Source organism: Capra hircus, chromosome 25 (genome assembly GCF_001704415.2).
Source record: "Capra hircus breed San Clemente chromosome 25, ASM170441v1, whole genome shotgun sequence".
Lineage (NCBI taxonomy): Eukaryota > Metazoa > Chordata > Mammalia > Artiodactyla > Bovidae > Capra > Capra hircus.
Window position 1 is genome coordinate 26,865,554 of NC_030832.1, and position 17,540 is coordinate 26,883,093.

The 17,540-nt window shown below is 49.6% G+C and overlaps 1 protein-coding gene across 2 annotated transcripts in view; it reads right to left on the bottom strand.

The window, feature by feature from the left end:
- Nucleotides 1–16,543, bottom strand: part of BCL7C (BCL tumor suppressor 7C) — a 35,906-nt gene extending 19,363 nt beyond the window's left edge. The window contains exons 1-6 of one of the 2 annotated variants that reach the window (XM_018040875.1): nucleotides 16,094–16,543; nucleotides 15,473–15,551; nucleotides 15,006–15,114; nucleotides 14,748–14,909; nucleotides 12,566–12,651; nucleotides 11,618–11,813 (exon numbers count right to left, since the gene is read on the bottom strand). In XM_018040875.1, coding sequence (XP_017896364.1) covers nucleotides 11,688–11,813; nucleotides 12,566–12,651; nucleotides 14,748–14,909; nucleotides 15,006–15,114; nucleotides 15,473–15,551; nucleotides 16,094–16,185 — 654 coding nt within the window. In that variant the 5' untranslated portion in view covers nucleotides 16,186–16,543 and the 3' untranslated portion in view covers nucleotides 11,618–11,687. Of the gene's footprint in view, nucleotides 1–11,617; nucleotides 11,814–12,565; nucleotides 12,652–14,747; nucleotides 14,910–15,005; nucleotides 15,115–15,472; nucleotides 15,552–16,093 lie in introns of those variants that run through there. The other variant, XM_018040874.1, reaches the window with a different exon arrangement.

Sequence of the window (17,540 nt, forward strand, 5' to 3'; positions counted from 1 at the left end):
GTTGTTGGTGAAAATGACATCTCTTTTTTTGGCTGCACTATGTGGCATGTGGGATTTTAACTTTTCAACCAGAGATTGAACCCAGGCCCTCAGCAGTGAAAGCATGGAGTCCTAACCACTGGATTGTCAGAGAGTTCCCAACAGTGACATCTTAAATATTATAATGTGGCAACTCCAAAAGTCAGATTCTACCCCTCCTCAGGCTTTGTTGTTGTTCTTGCTGCTATTTATGAACTTTCCTAGGTTAATTCTGTAAAGACTGTATTCTTTGTGCATGGCCACTAAAGTCCGTGCTCAATTAACTTGCTTAGTGGTCAGCTAATGATTGGACAACTAATGCCTTCAACTAGTAAATTTCCTAGTCTTATCTGAGGGACTGTGTATATGTGTGCAACACTGCTTTAACTTCCACTTCCTGCTTGCACAGAGCATTAAGGTCAGCTACAGGTGAGTTTAGGGTCTTCTTAGGTCTTTTCTACATGTGCTTGTGACCTTCTAGGGATACCCAGGAATGTGTCAGAGCTTTTCAAAGCCCTCTATGAATATTTCATTCCCTAGTTTTTCCTTTTGAACTTTTTTGGTTCAGCTTCTCTTTTTTTTTAAAGTTTTTGTTATTATATTGGCTGTGCCACATGGTTTGCAGGATCTTAGTTCCCACAACCAGGGATCGAACCCATGTCTCCTGCACTGCTATGGAAAGTTGGGTTCAGATGCTAACTCCTGGGCCTATCGGGGATTTGAGAGGAAAGTGGGGTGTCATGGCATCTGCTCAGAAGTGACTTTACTTAGAAGAAACTGCAGATGTAGCTGCCATGTGAATTAGGAGGACACTTCTCTAGTACAAGGTCTTGAATTCCTTAACTGGAATTTCTCCCACCATGGAATTAAGACTCTCTCTGGCAACAAAACACACACGTCACATCTCTAGTTATCCAGGCAACACCTCTTGGATTCTTGTGTGCCCTTGAGAGAGGAAGAAAATCCCATTGCCTCAGATGGAATTTCTGCTTAGAGTCACAGATTACAGTGTGTGTGTGTATGTGTGTGTGTGTGTGTGTTTTAATAATTGATTATTTGTTTGAAGGGGCTTCCCAGCTGGTGCAGTGGTAAAGAATCTGCCTGCCAATGCAGGAGATGCAAGAGATGTGGGTTCACTCCCTGGGTTGGGAAGATCCCCTCAAGTAGGAAATGGCAACCCATTGCACTATTCTTGCCTGGAAAACTCCATGGACAAAGGAGCCTGGTGGGCTACCATCCATGCAGCCCCAAAGAGTCAGACACGACTGAGTACACACGTACTCTAAAGGTGTACTCAGAACAACTTAACCAGCCTGGTCCCCACATACTTTGGTCTAGTGGCTAGGGTCCTCTATCAAGTCTGCTAGCCCATTTCTCACCCCCAGTTTTACTTTCAAACTTGATTAAAAAGTGGTTGTTGGAATTAGACCTTGGGTTAAATCTAGGTTCTGTCACTAGTTATGCGACCTTGGATAAGTTACCATAGTTAACTTTGCTATACCTGTTTCTTCATCAGTAAAATGATGCACTTCTTCTGAGAAATTGTTAGGAGAGTGAAATGGAATAATAGGGTGGTTTTCCAACTACATCCTAGAAAGCCTCAAATCAGACAATCTAGTGTTTTCCAAACCTCATTCACTTCCCATCTTGCCAACCTTCAGACATTCACACACCATTTCTATTTGTTTAATCTTGTCATTTAAAGATAACTTTCAAAATGAAAACACATTTATTCAAGGACACTACCACAAACAGGAACTTACCCTAAGGTGGTAAAAAATAAATACAACAATGTCAAAATGATGGTATTTAATTCTCACTGGCTATGGTTATAGGCTAAAGCTCTGAGCTCAAGGTCTGGACTTTTAAGATAGGGGATTACCCCAGTCATAAGAGGCCTTATATGGCTGTATATGAAATGTCCAGAATAGGCAAATCTATACAGACAGAACATATAATAGATTAGCGATAGTCTAGGGCTGGAGGAGAATGGGATGATTGCTGATGGGTATGGTTTGAGGGTGATGAAAAATGTTCTAAAGCTGACTGTGGTGAGAACTGCACAACTCTGAACATACGTAAAGAACCATTGAATTGTCTATTTTAGGTGGGCAGATTGTATGGTATATGCTGTGGGACTTCCCTGGCGGTCCAGTGGTTAAGACTCCACACTCTCAATGCAGGGGGCTGGAGTTTGATCCCTGGTCAGGGAACTAGATCCCACATGCCACAATTAACGGTCCTGCGTGTGGCAAAAAAGACCTAAGATCCCAAGTGCCACAATTAAGACCTGGAGCAGCCAAATAAATAAATAAATAAATAAATAAATAAGTGTGTGTGTGTGTGTGTGTATTTTTTTTTTTAAGAAAGAAAGCTGCTAAATTTTATTTATTTTTTCTCCTTGAGGTAAAGGATGCAAAGATACCGAACCAGGACCACTATTATAACTCACTATTACTTAACTCAGACAGATCTGTGAGTACAACTTAGCCAGGTCTATGAGTACCACCCCCCATCATCTCCCTGTGGTAAGCTTTTGCCCCTTTATGAAAAGATTCTAGTTGTAAGCACTCAATATTAGTTAATATTTCCCCAAACAGATCTGCCATTCAAGTCGCAAAAACTTGGTTTATATCCTCCCTACTCCGCCACCGTCGTGCATCATGATTGTGGAGAAAATCGCCCTGAACCTCACTTTTCTTACTTGTAAAATGAGAACATGCTCCTGAGCTGGACTGAGGATAATGGGGATATAGTAGTTTCCCTGGGGTAGGTAATTAAGAAAAAACCCGACTGTGATCGGCTTGTCCCGGGATCCTCATGCCGGCATTACAGCCATGGAGACTAAAGGCCCAGAGTGCCTCACATGCTGCCCCCAGAAAATGCTGGTCAGGAACTCGGAGGAAGGGGACACGTCGGCACGGCTTGGCCTCGGTGACCCTGATCGGCCGCAGGTCAGACAGAGCACCGCTCACACATACCTCCGCTAGTTACTCACAACCCAGGGAGAAACCGCGCCCAGAACGCCGGCGCCGGAAGTCCGCCCGCGGCCTCTCTAGGATGCCGGGCTCTGCGCTCTGTGCCCTTCACCCTTGCGACGCCGCGGCGCGCTTTCCTGGCTGTCGGCCGTTTGGAAGGCGTGCTGCCCTCCTTTGTTTCCAGGAAGCTTCACCAAAGGCAGTGAGGGGAGTACGGCCTGTGGATCCAATTCTACAGACAAGGCGACTGAAGTCACCCGGCAGTTGAACCAGACCCCCGGTGCCCCATTTAGGGCTATCTTCATTGATTCCAACCGCCTCGCTCCAGTTCCCTCACCATATCTTAAAATAGATACAGTAAAACCTCAACTGAGGTTATTATCGATACAACGGACTTTTACTTTCTTTTCTTTGGCACTGCATTTCCTAAATTTCCTAGAATGCTTGCAATCCTACCAGTGATTTTAAAACTTAAAGGTTCGAAATATTATTCACTTTACAAAAATTTGGTTTCTATATAGCTTCTCAGGGTACATGATCTGTACTTGGTTCACTCTGCTCCTGGTATATATATAGTAAGTCCCCTACATACCAACCAGATCCTTAGGCGAGCTCATTCATAACTCCAATTTGTTCCTAAGTCCAACAAAGTTAGCCTAGGAACCCAACTAACTCAATCAGCTACAGTAGTACTGTACTGTACTGTAACAGGGTTTTTTTTATACTTTTCACACACATAATACATAAAAAACAAATACAAAAAATAAACAAAACATTTTTAATCTTAGAGTACGGTACCTTGAAAAGTACAGTACAGCAGCTGGCATCCAGGGGCTGGCATCCAGTGAACAGGCAGAAAGAGTTATTGATTGAAGGAGGGAGAGGATGTGGGAGATGGTGGAACTGAAGGATCGTCAGCAATAGGAGACGGAGAGCAAGCTGCAATTTCACTCACGCCTGACGTTGATGGCACAGGTTCTGGTTCCTTGCTGGATTCAACTCTGTCTACCCTCTTGAAAAAAAAAATAATCCAGTGATGGATTGGGTAGAAGCTCTTTTTCGCTCATGATAGATGACCGAGTAGTGCTGGATAGTATCCTGAACAACATTCATGTACCATTCTACGTTCAGGCCCTATGCCTCAAAAACTAAAACTGCCTCCTCAAATAAAATCATCTTGTCATTTCCAGCATCGTGAATCGCTTCAGTTCTTCTGTTATTTCTTCTTCCTCTTGTCTCTCTTCGTCCTTCCTCTGGGCCTTCAATTCCATCAGGTCTTCATTAGTACAGTACAGTACAATAATTCCTCCAAGGGTTTCAGGAAGTTCCCAGGCAGCTACCATATCTGCACTCGTGACCTCACCACTTCTCCGTCGTGAAGGCTGGCTGTAGCCTTGAACCATGGCTGGCATTGAAGATGCGCCCTCTGCTTCTTCGCCCTGTTTCTTCTTCAAGCCTTCATAAAGGCTTTGTAGCTTTCTCTTGAATCAGCATTGAGCTGAGCAGGATTCGACACTGATGCTGATCCTGCATCCACACTCTGAGAAGTTTCTCCATCTCCTCCATCAATTTTCCATGCTTCGACATTATTGTTGACATCATCGGCACAGCAGACTTCACTTCACACGTTCCATGACCTTGTCCTTGTTCTTTAGAATCCTGCTGATGGTTGAATGATTCACGTTTTAATCTTTTCACTTCGCTCCACTCAATTATTTTCACTTTTGTTTCCATCGTTACCACTTGGTGCTTCTTAGCAGCTACACTGCTGCTGCTTTTACACTTGCTTCTGGGTATCCTGGGCTTGGAATAAAGATACTGTTCTACTGTACTCTATATAGTACCGTACAGTACAATACACAAAAGCACAACCACTTGTAGAAGGTGTGCGTGACAGTGTACACCAGACACGTGAACTAACTTACGTGACTGGACATACGAACACGTTTGCATCATGGAAAGTTCGCAACTTGAAGGTTCTCATGTAGGGGACTTACTGTATATGGAAAAGATAATATTGGCTCCATGTTTCAGATGAGACAACTAAGGTCTAGATAGGGAAATGACTTGCCCAAGATCACATAGTACAGTCACCTGAATCTGGAATACCTCCATTCCTATGCTGTGTCCTGAACCCTTCACATCACCACAGCTGCATCCCAGAGCTGACTGGCACAACAAAGGAGGGCACAGGCAGAAAAGTCATTGCCAACAGACAAATATAAGAGAACAGAGTAAGTTATTGTGCTCTGCCCTTGCATTTGCCCTGTGCAGGGACCTGGTCACCAACCAGTTACAGCCCTGCCTTCAACTGACTTGGAGAGTCCACCTGTTGCTGAGTATGCCAATTCCAGATACGCATTCTGAAACTGGGCAAACAACCACAGGATGGGTTTGGGACCCTCTGAGTCCACTGTGAGAAGGACCTGAGCTAAAACTCAATGGATCATTTGATCTCAGTAAAGTTATGGGTCTCCAAGAGAACAGAGTTGAATGCTATAGTAGAAATGTAACAGGAAAAGGAGTAGGATTTGCCAATGGAGAAAGGGAGATGGTCTTTCGTGCACTGACCACTAACAAATGCCTACTACTTACCAATCACTACAGAAGGCCCTGCAACAGAAATGAACAACGTGGCCTTACTTTAGCACAGGAAGTGAGATGTCAAGTGAAAGAGGAAGTATGGTGACTAACCCAGAACCTGACCTAGTCTGAGGATCAAAGAACCTCCCTGAAGGAGGTGAGTGCTAAGCCAAGGCCTGAAAGATAGGCAGGCATTGGCCAGGAAGAAAGAGAAGAGGAGGAAGAGAAGGGTTTCTCTAGCAGAGAGAAGAGCAAGGGCTAAGATGGGAACTAGCTTGGTCAGCTTCTGTGTGTTCCTGGGTCAAATGGTAGAGAGCTCAGGCAGAGGGGTGAGAGAGGTGAGTGAGTGCAAGTCGCTCAGTTGTGTCCAACTCTTTGGGACCCCATGGACCATAGAGTCCATGGAGTTCTCCAGGCCAGAACACTGGAGTAGGTAGCCGTTCCTTCTCCAGGGGATCTTCCCAATCCAGGGATCAAACCCAGGTCTTTCACACTGCAGGTGGATTCTTTACCAGCTGAGCCACCAGGGAAGCCCAAGCAAGAGAAGTGGGCCAGGGCCAAATTGAGCAGGGCCTGGTCTGCCACGATATGGAGTATGATGGGAGAACTGCATGGGCAAAGGTAGGTGGGAAAGAGCACCACAAGGCCCATGTAGCAGGTCAGGAATGAGGTAAGCACCCTGGAAGAAGAAACGAAGAGGCTGAGGAGGTGAGCAAGGACCAGGCTGGAGAGTTCAGACTGGCCTGCTGGCCATGGAAATGAACACGAACAAGCAGAGGAAGGCGTAGGGGGTTGATGGGGACTGCAGAGAGTGAAGAACACATGCTCTGCCTCCATGGGCAGCCAGCCCTCTGTTCCCCTGGGTGATGACCATCCTTGTTAGCAGACTCTAAGTCTCGGAGCATCTGCTTTGTCAAAGGAGGCCAGGAGTCCAGATTTTTATGTGAAATCACTTGATTTTAAGTGCTGGCAACACGTTCAATACCATGTAAGGCAAGGAAGTCCTAGCCACAGGCCACTGGTTCCCAAACTTTGCAGGATATCAGCATCACCTGTGGAGCCGATGCCCAAGTCATGCCCTATACGTCTGGGGCTAGAAGCTAGGCATCAAAAGTTCCCAGGTGGTTCCAACAACCACTGCTGTAGGCTGAGGATATCCTTTGGGTTGCCAGACAAAGCCATGGGGAGCCATGTGAAGTTTTAGAGCTAGAGAGCAGCAGAATGGTTTGGAGTATAAAGAAAATCAGTCCTTAGAAGGAAGGACGTGTAGTGTGTAGTGAGAAAGGGCCTGGGGCTCAAGGGGCAGTGGTGGGATCCTGCTAGGGTGACCAACCATCCCAGCTTGCCAAGGACTGAGGGATTCCTGGGAATGGCACTTGAAGGGCTAACATAGGGGAAAGTCCTGGGCTAACTGCAATGCTTGGTCACCCTAGATTCTATCTCTGATATAGTTCTGTCTGGGGACCGATGCCCCCAGATATTCTAGAAAGGGCCCTGAGAAAAGGCTATCCATCTCTCTGTGATGCCCTTATCCAGGGCTCTGAGCGCCAGCCTTGACATACTTGTACAGGGAGCTAGAAACAGCGAGAGGACTTGGAACCATCTGCCCTCTACCTGGCAGAGCACTCCCGGTCAAAGCTAAGTGTACAGCCTATAACCCAGCAATAGGAAGGAACAAACCACCGATCCAAGCAACAGTGTGGACGACTCTCAAAAACATTATGCTGAATGAAAGGAAACAGGCACCAAGGAGCGCCTACTATAAAATCCCATGCATGTGAAGTTCAAGAACAGGTTAACCTAACCAAAAGCAAAATTAGAACAGCGCTGCCTCTAGGGAGCTGGGGACAAGGAAGGGCCAACAGGAAACTTTCCAGGGGGAGACAGTGATGTTGTTGATAAGGGCTTGCATTATGCAGATTATATATTTGTTGAAAGACAGTTAACACCTGTGCATTTTGCTATATGGATGGTTTGCCTCAAAGGAAAAGAAAAACCTGGACTCTGGTCAACACTGGACTCTAATGACATATATGGCGAAGTGTTGAGAGGGAAGTATACCATTTTGTGCCGCTTATTTTGAAATGTATAAAGAAAATAAGAAAGACGGATGGATGGGTGGATAAGGATATGTGGTCCAGCAAACACAGTAAAATGTTAGAGCATCTGGGTGGTAGGTGTTATTAGTGTTACAAACTCTATATACTAAAATATTGAGGAAAAAAAATCCTCTAAATCTGATCATGTTACTGCTCTGCTCACACCTCAATGGTTTTTCATCTCACCGACAATGAAAGCCAGGTCCTCACAATGGCCTCCAAGAAGGATGACCTTACACCTTACACTCTAATTATCCCAGGATTCATCTGTTATCTGGGTATAACTGTTAATACTGGGTTGGCCAAAAAATTCATTTGGGTAAGATTCATAATCCTTAACATTATGGAAAAACGCAAACTTTTTGGCTCAATACATCTCCTTTGGCTCAATACATCTCCCCTGGGATGCCCCGCAGGTCCTCAGCCTCATCTTCCTCCCAACCTGTTCCCAGCATGTATCGAGCCAAAGGAAGACGAGGCTGGGATTGTGGGCCATTTCTGGGGAATCCCAGGGGGGCATGCTGGGAACAGGTTGGGAGGAGGATGAGGCTGAGACCTCAAGACTCAATACATCTCCTTTTATCCTCAAAGTTTGAATGACATGTTATGTGCCTGACTTGCCTCTGTGGCCCTACCTGACCCAACCTCACTTCCTACCCTTCTCTCCTCCCATCCCTGCACTCCAGAGGCACTGATATCATTTCCAGCCATGTGCCCCCTCAGGGCCTTTGCACTGGCTATTCCCTCTTTCCGGAATGTTCTTCACTCAGGTAAGCGCAAAGCTCTCCCCTTAACTTCCTTCAAACTTTTCATCAAATATCTCCTCCAAAGGGCTTCCCTTGAATTTCTGATTTCACAATTGCAGTCTCCTCTTTCCCCACCTCCCTTACTCTATTTTTTCTAAAGTACTTATAATTTCCTACATAAGATCTAATTTACTGAAGATAAGGTCCATGAAGGCAAAGATTTATTTTCTATTAAGTCTATGCTGTATGCCCAGGGCCTAGAATAGTACCAGGCAAACAGTAAGTGCACAATAAATATATGTTGTTATAATTAGCAGCTGGGTAGACAATGGATGGGTGATGGGCAAAAGCAAAGCAGAGAAACTCACTGAGAAGCACCAGCAAAACACCAGGACCCCAAAGAAAGGGCCAGAAGGTGGGAAGATTATTTAGAACAGGGACTTCATGAGACAGAGCGCCTCATCAAATGTTGACTCTGACTTCTGGGTGTTCCCACCTTAGCCAACTCCTGGGATTGTGGGCCATTTCTGGGGAATCCCAGGGGGGCATGCTGGGAACAGGTTGGGAGGAGGATGAGGCTGAGGACCTGCGGGGCATCCCAGGGGAGATGCCTTGAAGGTACGTGGCCCTGAGGCACGTGGGGGCACAACTTGAAGACAGAGACTTGGGACCTTAATTCAAGGAATAGGTGGGACCCAGCAAGGAGAGTCTTCATGACGAAAAGAGCTAGGTCAGAAAATGTTCATGAGGGATATTTTAGGGGTTAGGAAAAGGAGAGAATGACAAAGAGGAAAAGAATGGTGGGGCACTGGAGGCTAGGGCCCAAGAGCCAAGGGTGAAGAATTTCCAAAGAGTGTGGACGTGGGGAGGGGGCAGGGAGGGCATGGCAAGGGGCTGGTCATGGGTGTGGCTATGGAAGAGGTGGCTTTCAAAGTTACGGAGTAGTTACAGAGTAGACTACAGAAAGGGTGCGGGCAGGCTTGGGCCGAGGGACAGATGCCCAGAGCCTGAGGCCTTGGGCCAGGAGAGGGATGGGAATGGGGGAGACTCAAACTTAAGCCTTTCAAAGGCTACTTGGAAATAACTTCTTTCCCAGTCTCACTGGCAAGTGAGTCTCTGCCCTCTACCCCTACTGCTGAACATCCTCATCTATAAAATGGGCTAATAAGGAAAACAAAAGCCATTTATTGAGCACTTACTATGTACCAAGCCAAGAACTCTCTGTATGTATCCCTTCATTTAATCCTCACAATCATCTCACCAGGCTGATATTACTATTATCTCCATTGTACAGATAAACAACTGAGGCACAGAGAGGTTAAGTCGCTTGCTCAAGGTCACAGAGAGAACGAATGGGAATGCTGAGATTCAAACCCAGAGCCTGAATTCTGAGCCTTAATACTGTACTAATCCATACAAAGTACTTTACAGAGCACTCTCATTACCCCATGGGGTGATACATGAGATGACCCACACACCCCGAAAATGGTTGAGATTAGTACCACTTGTGCTGGGCTGAATCATGGCCCTCCAAAGATGTCCATGCCCTATCTCTGGAATCTGTGATGATGTTACTTTACATGGCAAATAAGATTCTGCTGATGTGATTAAGAATCTTGAGATAGTAAGATTATCCTTGATTATCCGGTAGGTTCAAAGTAATCACCAGAGTCTTTAATAGAGGGAGGCAGGAGAATCAGAGAAGAAAAGGTAACAATGGAAGCAGAGAGAGAAAGGGAGTTTGGAGGATGCTACTCTTGCTGATGGAGTTGAAGATGGAGGCAAGGGCCACAAAACTTGCAGGTGGACCGCAGAAGCCAGGAAAGGCAAACACACACGCTCTCCCCTATAGGCCCTGGAAGGAACGAGCCCCTGCTGAGACTTATTTTAATCCACTGAGAGTAATTTTGGAAATCTGTCCTCCAGAATGCTAAGGTAATAAATCTGTGTTGTTTTAAGCCACAAAAATTGTGATAATTTGTTAGGCGACAACAAAAAATAAATATACCACATCACTGCACACCTGGTTCCCCTGGCCAGCCCGGCTCAAACAGTATTACTACTGCAGCTGCTATCAGGAAATACCCCTAAATTTTTTAAAAAGTTCTTTAAAGTTTCAGTGTGGTCTTCTCTGAACCTCAGTCTCTTCCTTTGTTAAAAACAGGACTCTGACTCTGACTCTCTGGTAGGCATAGAGTGAAGGTTTCTTATGTTATTTGAAGGTTCCCACAAATCATTGCAGCAGATGAGGCCTAGCTATTGTCCCCATTGGTCAGATGAACAAACTACAGCTCAGAGAGGGAAAGGAGCCCAGCATAGAGCCACAGGGCTAGTGAGTAACAGAGCCAGGACTTCTGACTTCAGATCTACCATGCTGAGGTGCATGGCTCAGAGTCCAGCTCACCTGCCACCTCCTCAGAGAAGCCTTCCTGGAGAGCCTCAGCTCATTCATTCATTCATCAAATAGTTACTATGATTGTTCTATGCCGAGTGTGCTGCTAGGCATGGCTGGGACCAAGTTCTGCTCTCAGTGGCCCACAGCCTAGTGGATGAGACAGATGCACAAATCCACCATCCCCCAACATCCTGATCAATACTGAGACAAAGGGAGAGAAACACAGGGTGGTGGTGTGGGGGCCCAAAAGGTGGGAGAAACTCACTAAGCCTGCAGTCAGGGAAGGCTTCCTGGAAGAGGTGGCGATTGAGATGAGGACAAGGAAGATTCCACTAGGAGTGTGGGCAGGGGTCCACTGGAGGAATGGCTGACCAGAGGCAGGGAGGCACCAGACGGTAGCTTCCTCGGGGCAGGGAACAGGTTGGGTCATCACAGGCCCCCAAATCCCGCTAGGCCTCCATGTTCCTGTGTGTGAATGAGACTCACACGCCTAGCAGCCCAGAGCTTTGGTAATTGCTGGGCCTGGGCAGGACTGAGCAGGAAGAAAAGGGGTCCTGGGGATTCCCAAGAGCAGGACAGCCAAAGGCAGGGTCAAAGGTAAGGGGGACAAGACAGAGTGGAGAGAGGGTGGGGGAGGCAGGATCCTGGCTCAAACCCCCCTTCCATGTCTGACTCAGGGTATAGCTATAGGTAGATCCTCTTAGAGCCTCAGTGACCCCCTCTGAGAATTGGAGCGTGAGACAAAACTGTCTACAAAGACCCTCCCCAGCCCTGACGGGGAAACGACATGACACAAAATTACAAAAGGGTCTTTATTTGTAAAAAGCCAAAGGGGCCCCGGGGGCGACAGGACAGGCAGGCCGGCTTCTCAGGGGTCAGGGGCATTTGGGTAGATGCGCTTGAGTGGGGGGGCGCCCTCCGAGTCCTCGGGATCACCCTGGGCTGCCTCGGGGACAGATGGCACGGGCTCAAAGACGGGGTAAGCTTCAGGGGCCTGGAGAGGAAGGGTGGACAGGCGTGAGCTCCACCCCAACCCAGGAGTGCAGGCTCCTAGCCCTGCCTTCTCCAAAGCCTCTACTCCACTCCCTTCCCCGACTCGGGAGTCTAGCCCAGGGCTGGGGCCCTAGGATGCAAAGTGTGTGTATGCTAAGTCGCTTCAGTTGTGTCCGACTCTGTGCGACCCTATGGACTATAGCCCACCAGGCTCCTCTGTCCATGGGGTTCTCCAGGCAGGAATGCTGGAGTGGGTTGCCAGGCCCTCCTCCAGGGGATCTTCCCGACTCAGGGATCGAACCCACATCTCTTATGTCTCCTGCACTGGCAGGCGGGTTCCTTACCGCTAGCGCCACCTGGGAAGCAGACTGAGTAAGGCGCCGGAAACAACAACACTGGGGGAAAGAAGCTGATAATTCTGGAAAACGTATCACACGGTAGTCCTTGTAGGAAAAGTCAGAAGTTTGTGGGAGACTTTTTAAAGCTAAGTTACATACTTAGGATTAAAAAAAAAAACTTGAAGGTGCACCATGAGCTTTTCAGGTTTTTAATGGTCTCAAGTCAGCCCCCATCCAGCCTGCAGGATTTTGTTTCTAAAACACCCTTTTCTTTTCAGTCCCAAGAACCCAGCCTTAGCTGTATCCAAGGCCTACATTTCCCACCTTGACCTCAAGAGTGCAGCCCTCAAGCTTTTAGCGACCCCACAGCTCCCCATTTCCTCCAAGACCTGGGAGTCCAGGTGGCCACTCTCACCTCAGCCTCCAACAATTCTGGAACAGGCTCCTCCTTGGTCAGCATGGGGGGTTCATCCGTGCTGCCCGCAGGTACGCCTCCAGGATCTGAAACAGGAAATTAACAGACGTTCCCTGAGCCACTGCAGAGACTAGGAGGGAAACCCACGAGTCACATAAGCCTGTGGGCTGTGGGAGCACTGAGTGGGGAGCCAGATCCCTGGCTGCAACTCAGAAAGAAAACACAGGAAGGACACGTAGGTGGGATCTTGACGGGTGAGTAGATTTGATCAGGTAGACATATGCGCCGCTGGAGTACATTTCAGGCAGAGGCAACAGAAGCTCGGCAAGCACAGATCTGGGTGTTGGACTTCGTGCGTGGGTGCTAAGTCACTTCACTCATGTCTGACTTAGTGCGACCGTATGGACTGTAGCCCACCAGGTTCTTCTGTCTACGGGATTCCCAGGCAAGAATACTGGAGTGGGCTGCCATGCCCCCTTCCAGGGATCTTCCTGACTCAGGGATCAAACCCGTGTCTCTTTATGTCTCCTGCATTGGCAGGTGGGTTCTTTACCACTGAGCCATCTGGGAAGCCTGGACTACCTGGGTTCAAATTCTCACCTTGGGCAAGTAACTTTATTTCTCTAAGCCTGTTTTCCTGTCTGTAAAATGGGGATGATTATAGTAATGACTGGGCTCCCTGCTGGCTTAGTGGGTAAAGAATCTGCTTGTAAAGCAGGAGGCACAGGAGATGCTGATTCAATTCCTGGGTGGGGAAGATCCCCTGGAGGAGGACATGGCCACCCATTCCAGTATTCTTGCCTGGAAAATCCCCATGGACAGAGGAGCCTGGTAGGCTAAAGTCTAAAGGGTCGCAAAGAGTTAGATACAACTGAATGACTACATCACATGCGTAGTAATCACCACACGAGACTGTTGTAAGGATTAAATGAGACAGGAAAAGCCATTAGCACGGGGCCTGGCACAGAGTAAGTGCTCGATAAATGCGAATTATTGTTTTTATATTAGTAAAGGTACAAAAGTGTGTGGAATGATCTAGACATGGAACATAGGCCCAAATCAGGGTGTTCTTGGATGGGAACAATGAGGTCAGTAGGGGACAGTTCATGAAGGGCCCAGAGTGCCAGGTTGAGGAGTCAAAGGTCATAGGGCGTCACTGAAGGCTTTGCAGCAGGAAAAGAACCTTGTCAAACTTGTGCTCAGTGGGGGTACAACTGGAGGAGGGAAGATCCCGGAGGCTGGAGCCAGGTGTGGGTGGGAGAGATGACAGAGCTGGGGAGGCAGGGGAAGGCAAACACACCGGGGAAGTGAATCTGACCAGACAGGGGACTGACTCTAGGGGAAGACACACGAGGAGGACTCATGCCCAAGATCCTAGCTCACTGGCTGTGTGTGCTTAGGTAATTTACTTAACCTGTATGAGTTTTGGTTTCTCATCTATAAATAGAGATCATAACCCTCATAGGGTGTAGTGAAGATTAAATGAGATAAAACATGGAAAGTGCTTAGCTCAGTAAATATTAGCAGTTATATTATCACTTATTATTAATCACTCTTATGAGTATCACAATTGTTTTATCGTGCATGGATGTTCAGTCATGTCCAACCCTTTGGGATCCCATGGACTGCAGCCCACCGGTCTGTCCAGGAGATTATCCTGGCAAGGATACTGGAGCAGGTTGTCATTTCCTCTCCAGGGGATCTTCCCGACCCAGGAATCGAACCAAGGTCTCCTGCATTGGAGGCGGAGTCTTCACCAGCTGAGCTATCTGGCTGTTGTTTAGTCACCTAGTCATGTCTGACTCTTTTGAGACCCAATGGACTGAGCCACCAGGGAAGGCCCAGCAAATACTTATCGAGCACCTACTATGTGTTCCATGGTGTTCTGAGGATAATACCAGTGAACAAGGTCAACGTGGGCCCAACAGTCAGGAAGCTGACATGAGGGGGAAAGAAAGCTATTTAACTAGTACGAAGCTAAATCTACACGAAAATCTCAGACAGTGATAAGCTGTCCACAGAAGCTAAGAAGCCAGAGAAGGAGAGAGACAGTCCCTAGAGGAAGGGCAGGGACTTTCCACAGAACTCAGGGAGGCAACTTAGGAGGAAGAACTGGCAGAGGGGCAAGCTGGTGGCTTCCACTTTGGAGTGGAGAGGGCTCCTGCGAGGCGCCTGGTCCTACCTCTCTCCTGGCCCAGCTGTGGGGGCTGAGCATCCTCTGGGACCCCTTCCGGTGGTCCAGCAGGTGACACAGGGCGGCTGGGCTGGGGGGTGCCCCCAGGGCTGGGCTCCGTGCCCTTCTGCAGGGAGCCTTCCGAATGGAAACTCTGGTTACTGTTCTCATCTGTGGGGGAAAAAAGCCAAAAGGGTTGGGCCTGAGGCCCCAGTCCCTTCCCTTAATGCCCACAGCCCCCCCCCACATCCCAGCATCCCTACCTACCATTGAGATCCAGCAGGATGAGAGGGCCTCCCCCTCGGGGACTGGCGCCTCTGCCCCTCCGCTCCCGGCCTCGGGATCTCTCTGCCCCTCCACCTGCCCTCCGGCGCTCCTGGGGGTTAGAGAGCTAAGGGTCAGAGGCAGCTTTCTGGTTAGCACTTGCCAAGCCTCCACTGTGCAAATAAAGAAACTGAGGCAGAGAGAAGCGGAAGGCCCTGCATGAGGTGACTGGTTGTGCACGCTGGTTTAGGTCTTGAACCCGGGAGGTGGGGGCGGCGGGGGACCGAGGTCTGGTGGGGGGGGAGGGGAAGAGGCGGAGTTGCTATTAATTGTTAACATCTGTCTGTGCTCCCGCACTTGAGCTCTGAGTGGAGAATGGAGGTGGAGACCAGGGTGGGGAGGGGCTTGCCCGAGGTTACACAGAAGAAGGGCCTGGGACGGGGGTGGGGGGAGGGGGGGGACTTGCTCACCTCCTCCTGGGGGTCCACCACTGGCACCCACTTGAAGATACGAAGGGAAGTGTCGCCCACAGTCACCCAGCGCTTCTCCCTATGGGATAGTGGGGGGATTGGGTCAGAGAGGCCTGAGGGGAGGGCCACCCCGGGAGTGGGACACATCTGGGGATACCCCGAGATGTGGGGGTGATGCCCTGAGGGAAGGGGCACTTTTGCTAAGAGGACATAGTTAGAGGGAGAAAACCTGCAGACCCGAGGGCACAGATTGGCGGGGGCTGGGGGGAGTTGCTTCTAGAGAGAGTGTGACTTGGGGTCGCGGCTCTGCAGACCCCTGGGGTATACACATGGAGAGCTCGGACTCTGAGGCCGGCTGGGGACCTTAGCAATGAAGATCCCCAGCACACTCGCGGGAGGAGTGTCAAAGCTTCAGGGGGCGGGGCGTAAACGGGGGCTCCAGCTTCGGGAGGGCAGGACTGGGGAACACGCTTTGTAGACCCCAGGGTGTAGCCAGAAGGAAGACAGAGCCCCGCAGCTCCGGCGCGCAGCTGGGCGGCACAGCTGGCGAAGCGCGGGCAGACTTAATTGGGGGAGGAGTGGCCCATCGGGTCCCGTCCCTGGCCCCGGGGCAGCGCTCACCATCTCCGGACCTTCTCGATGGTCGCCATCACCTTCTTGATGTCATCCTTGGCCCGGCTCCGGGTCTCGGCCCGCACGGTCCGGCCGGCCATGCTGGCGGGGCTGGGGCCCAGGCCGAGCCCGCGGCTGGGCCGCCTCCCGTCCGGCGGGCTCAGGCTCGGCGCCAGGCCGGGGCGCCGCTCTCTCGGCCCGTCGTCCCTCCGGGAGTTGGTCGCGCCCTCCCTCGCTCCCCCAACGCCTCCGCGAGTCCCCGCCCCGCTTCCTGCCGCCGCGCCCCGCCCCGGCCCGTCCCCGGAGCGGCCGGGCGGCGCGGGCGGCCAGAGCCCAGGCCTGGAAGTCGGCCGGCCCCGCCCCAACCGGGCCCGCCCCCTCGGGGCACCCGGACGCGCAGCGCCCCCTGCCCGCCGCCGAGAGGCAGGTTGGGGGCAGCTGGGCGACTGGACGCGCGCGGCGGGGCTGCGGCCGTGCGTTCAAGCCACGTGGGCGCCAGGGGGCGAGAGAGGGTCAATGTCCCGTGTGAGACCGCTGCGCGTGGGGACGTCCCTGGGACGCTGTGGGTGTGGGTGTGTGTCTCTCTCGCCAGGCTATCAGGTTCTACACTGTTCTACTACCCCTTCATCCATTCATTCAACAGTCTGAGTGCCAATTACGTGCCTGACACTGCATATAACTGATTCTTCCCCCACCAAAACGGCTAAAATGAAAACGACGAAACCTACCAAGTGGAGGCGAGGAAGCAGAGCAACTAGATCCCTCATATTTCTGGAGGAGTGTAAATTGGTAGAGATACTACTTCGAAAAGCTGGCGGTTATTCAGCGAAACTATGATCCAACAGTTCCACTCCTAGGTCGTTAACAGCCGACAGAAATGCGTGGGTATGAGCACCAAGGGGCCTGTCCTGGAATGTTCATATCTCTGTGATAGCCTCAGACTGGAAACAGCCCATCGACAGGGGAGCGGAAAGTGAACTGTAGCCTGTTTACACCATGAAGGACCCAGCAAGAAGGCTGAGGTCCTGCTACCCCCAACAACGGAGACAAGTCTCATGAAAGGAGTAGGATACAGAAGTACACATTGTATGATTTCATTTACATGAAGTTCAGAACCGACAACATCAATTAATGGTGTGAGAAATCAGGAGGGCGGTCACCCATGGGACTGGGAGGGGCTAAGAGGAGGGTTCTGGGAACGGGTCATGCTCTGTTTCTTAATCTGGTGCTGATTCCCAGGGCATGTTTACTCTTGGAAAATTCGTTGAGCTGTACGCTTATGATGGTGTTCACTTTTCCCTACTTGAATGAAAAGTTTACTTAAAATAGAGTATGTCTTGGTTGATTTTGTTTGAAGCTGTGTTTATCAGCAGACATGCTAAATTTGTGTGGCTATGTGTGTGTATTTCAAGGGTGTGGCTACTGTGTCTGTGTGTTTTCCAGTGACTATATTCAG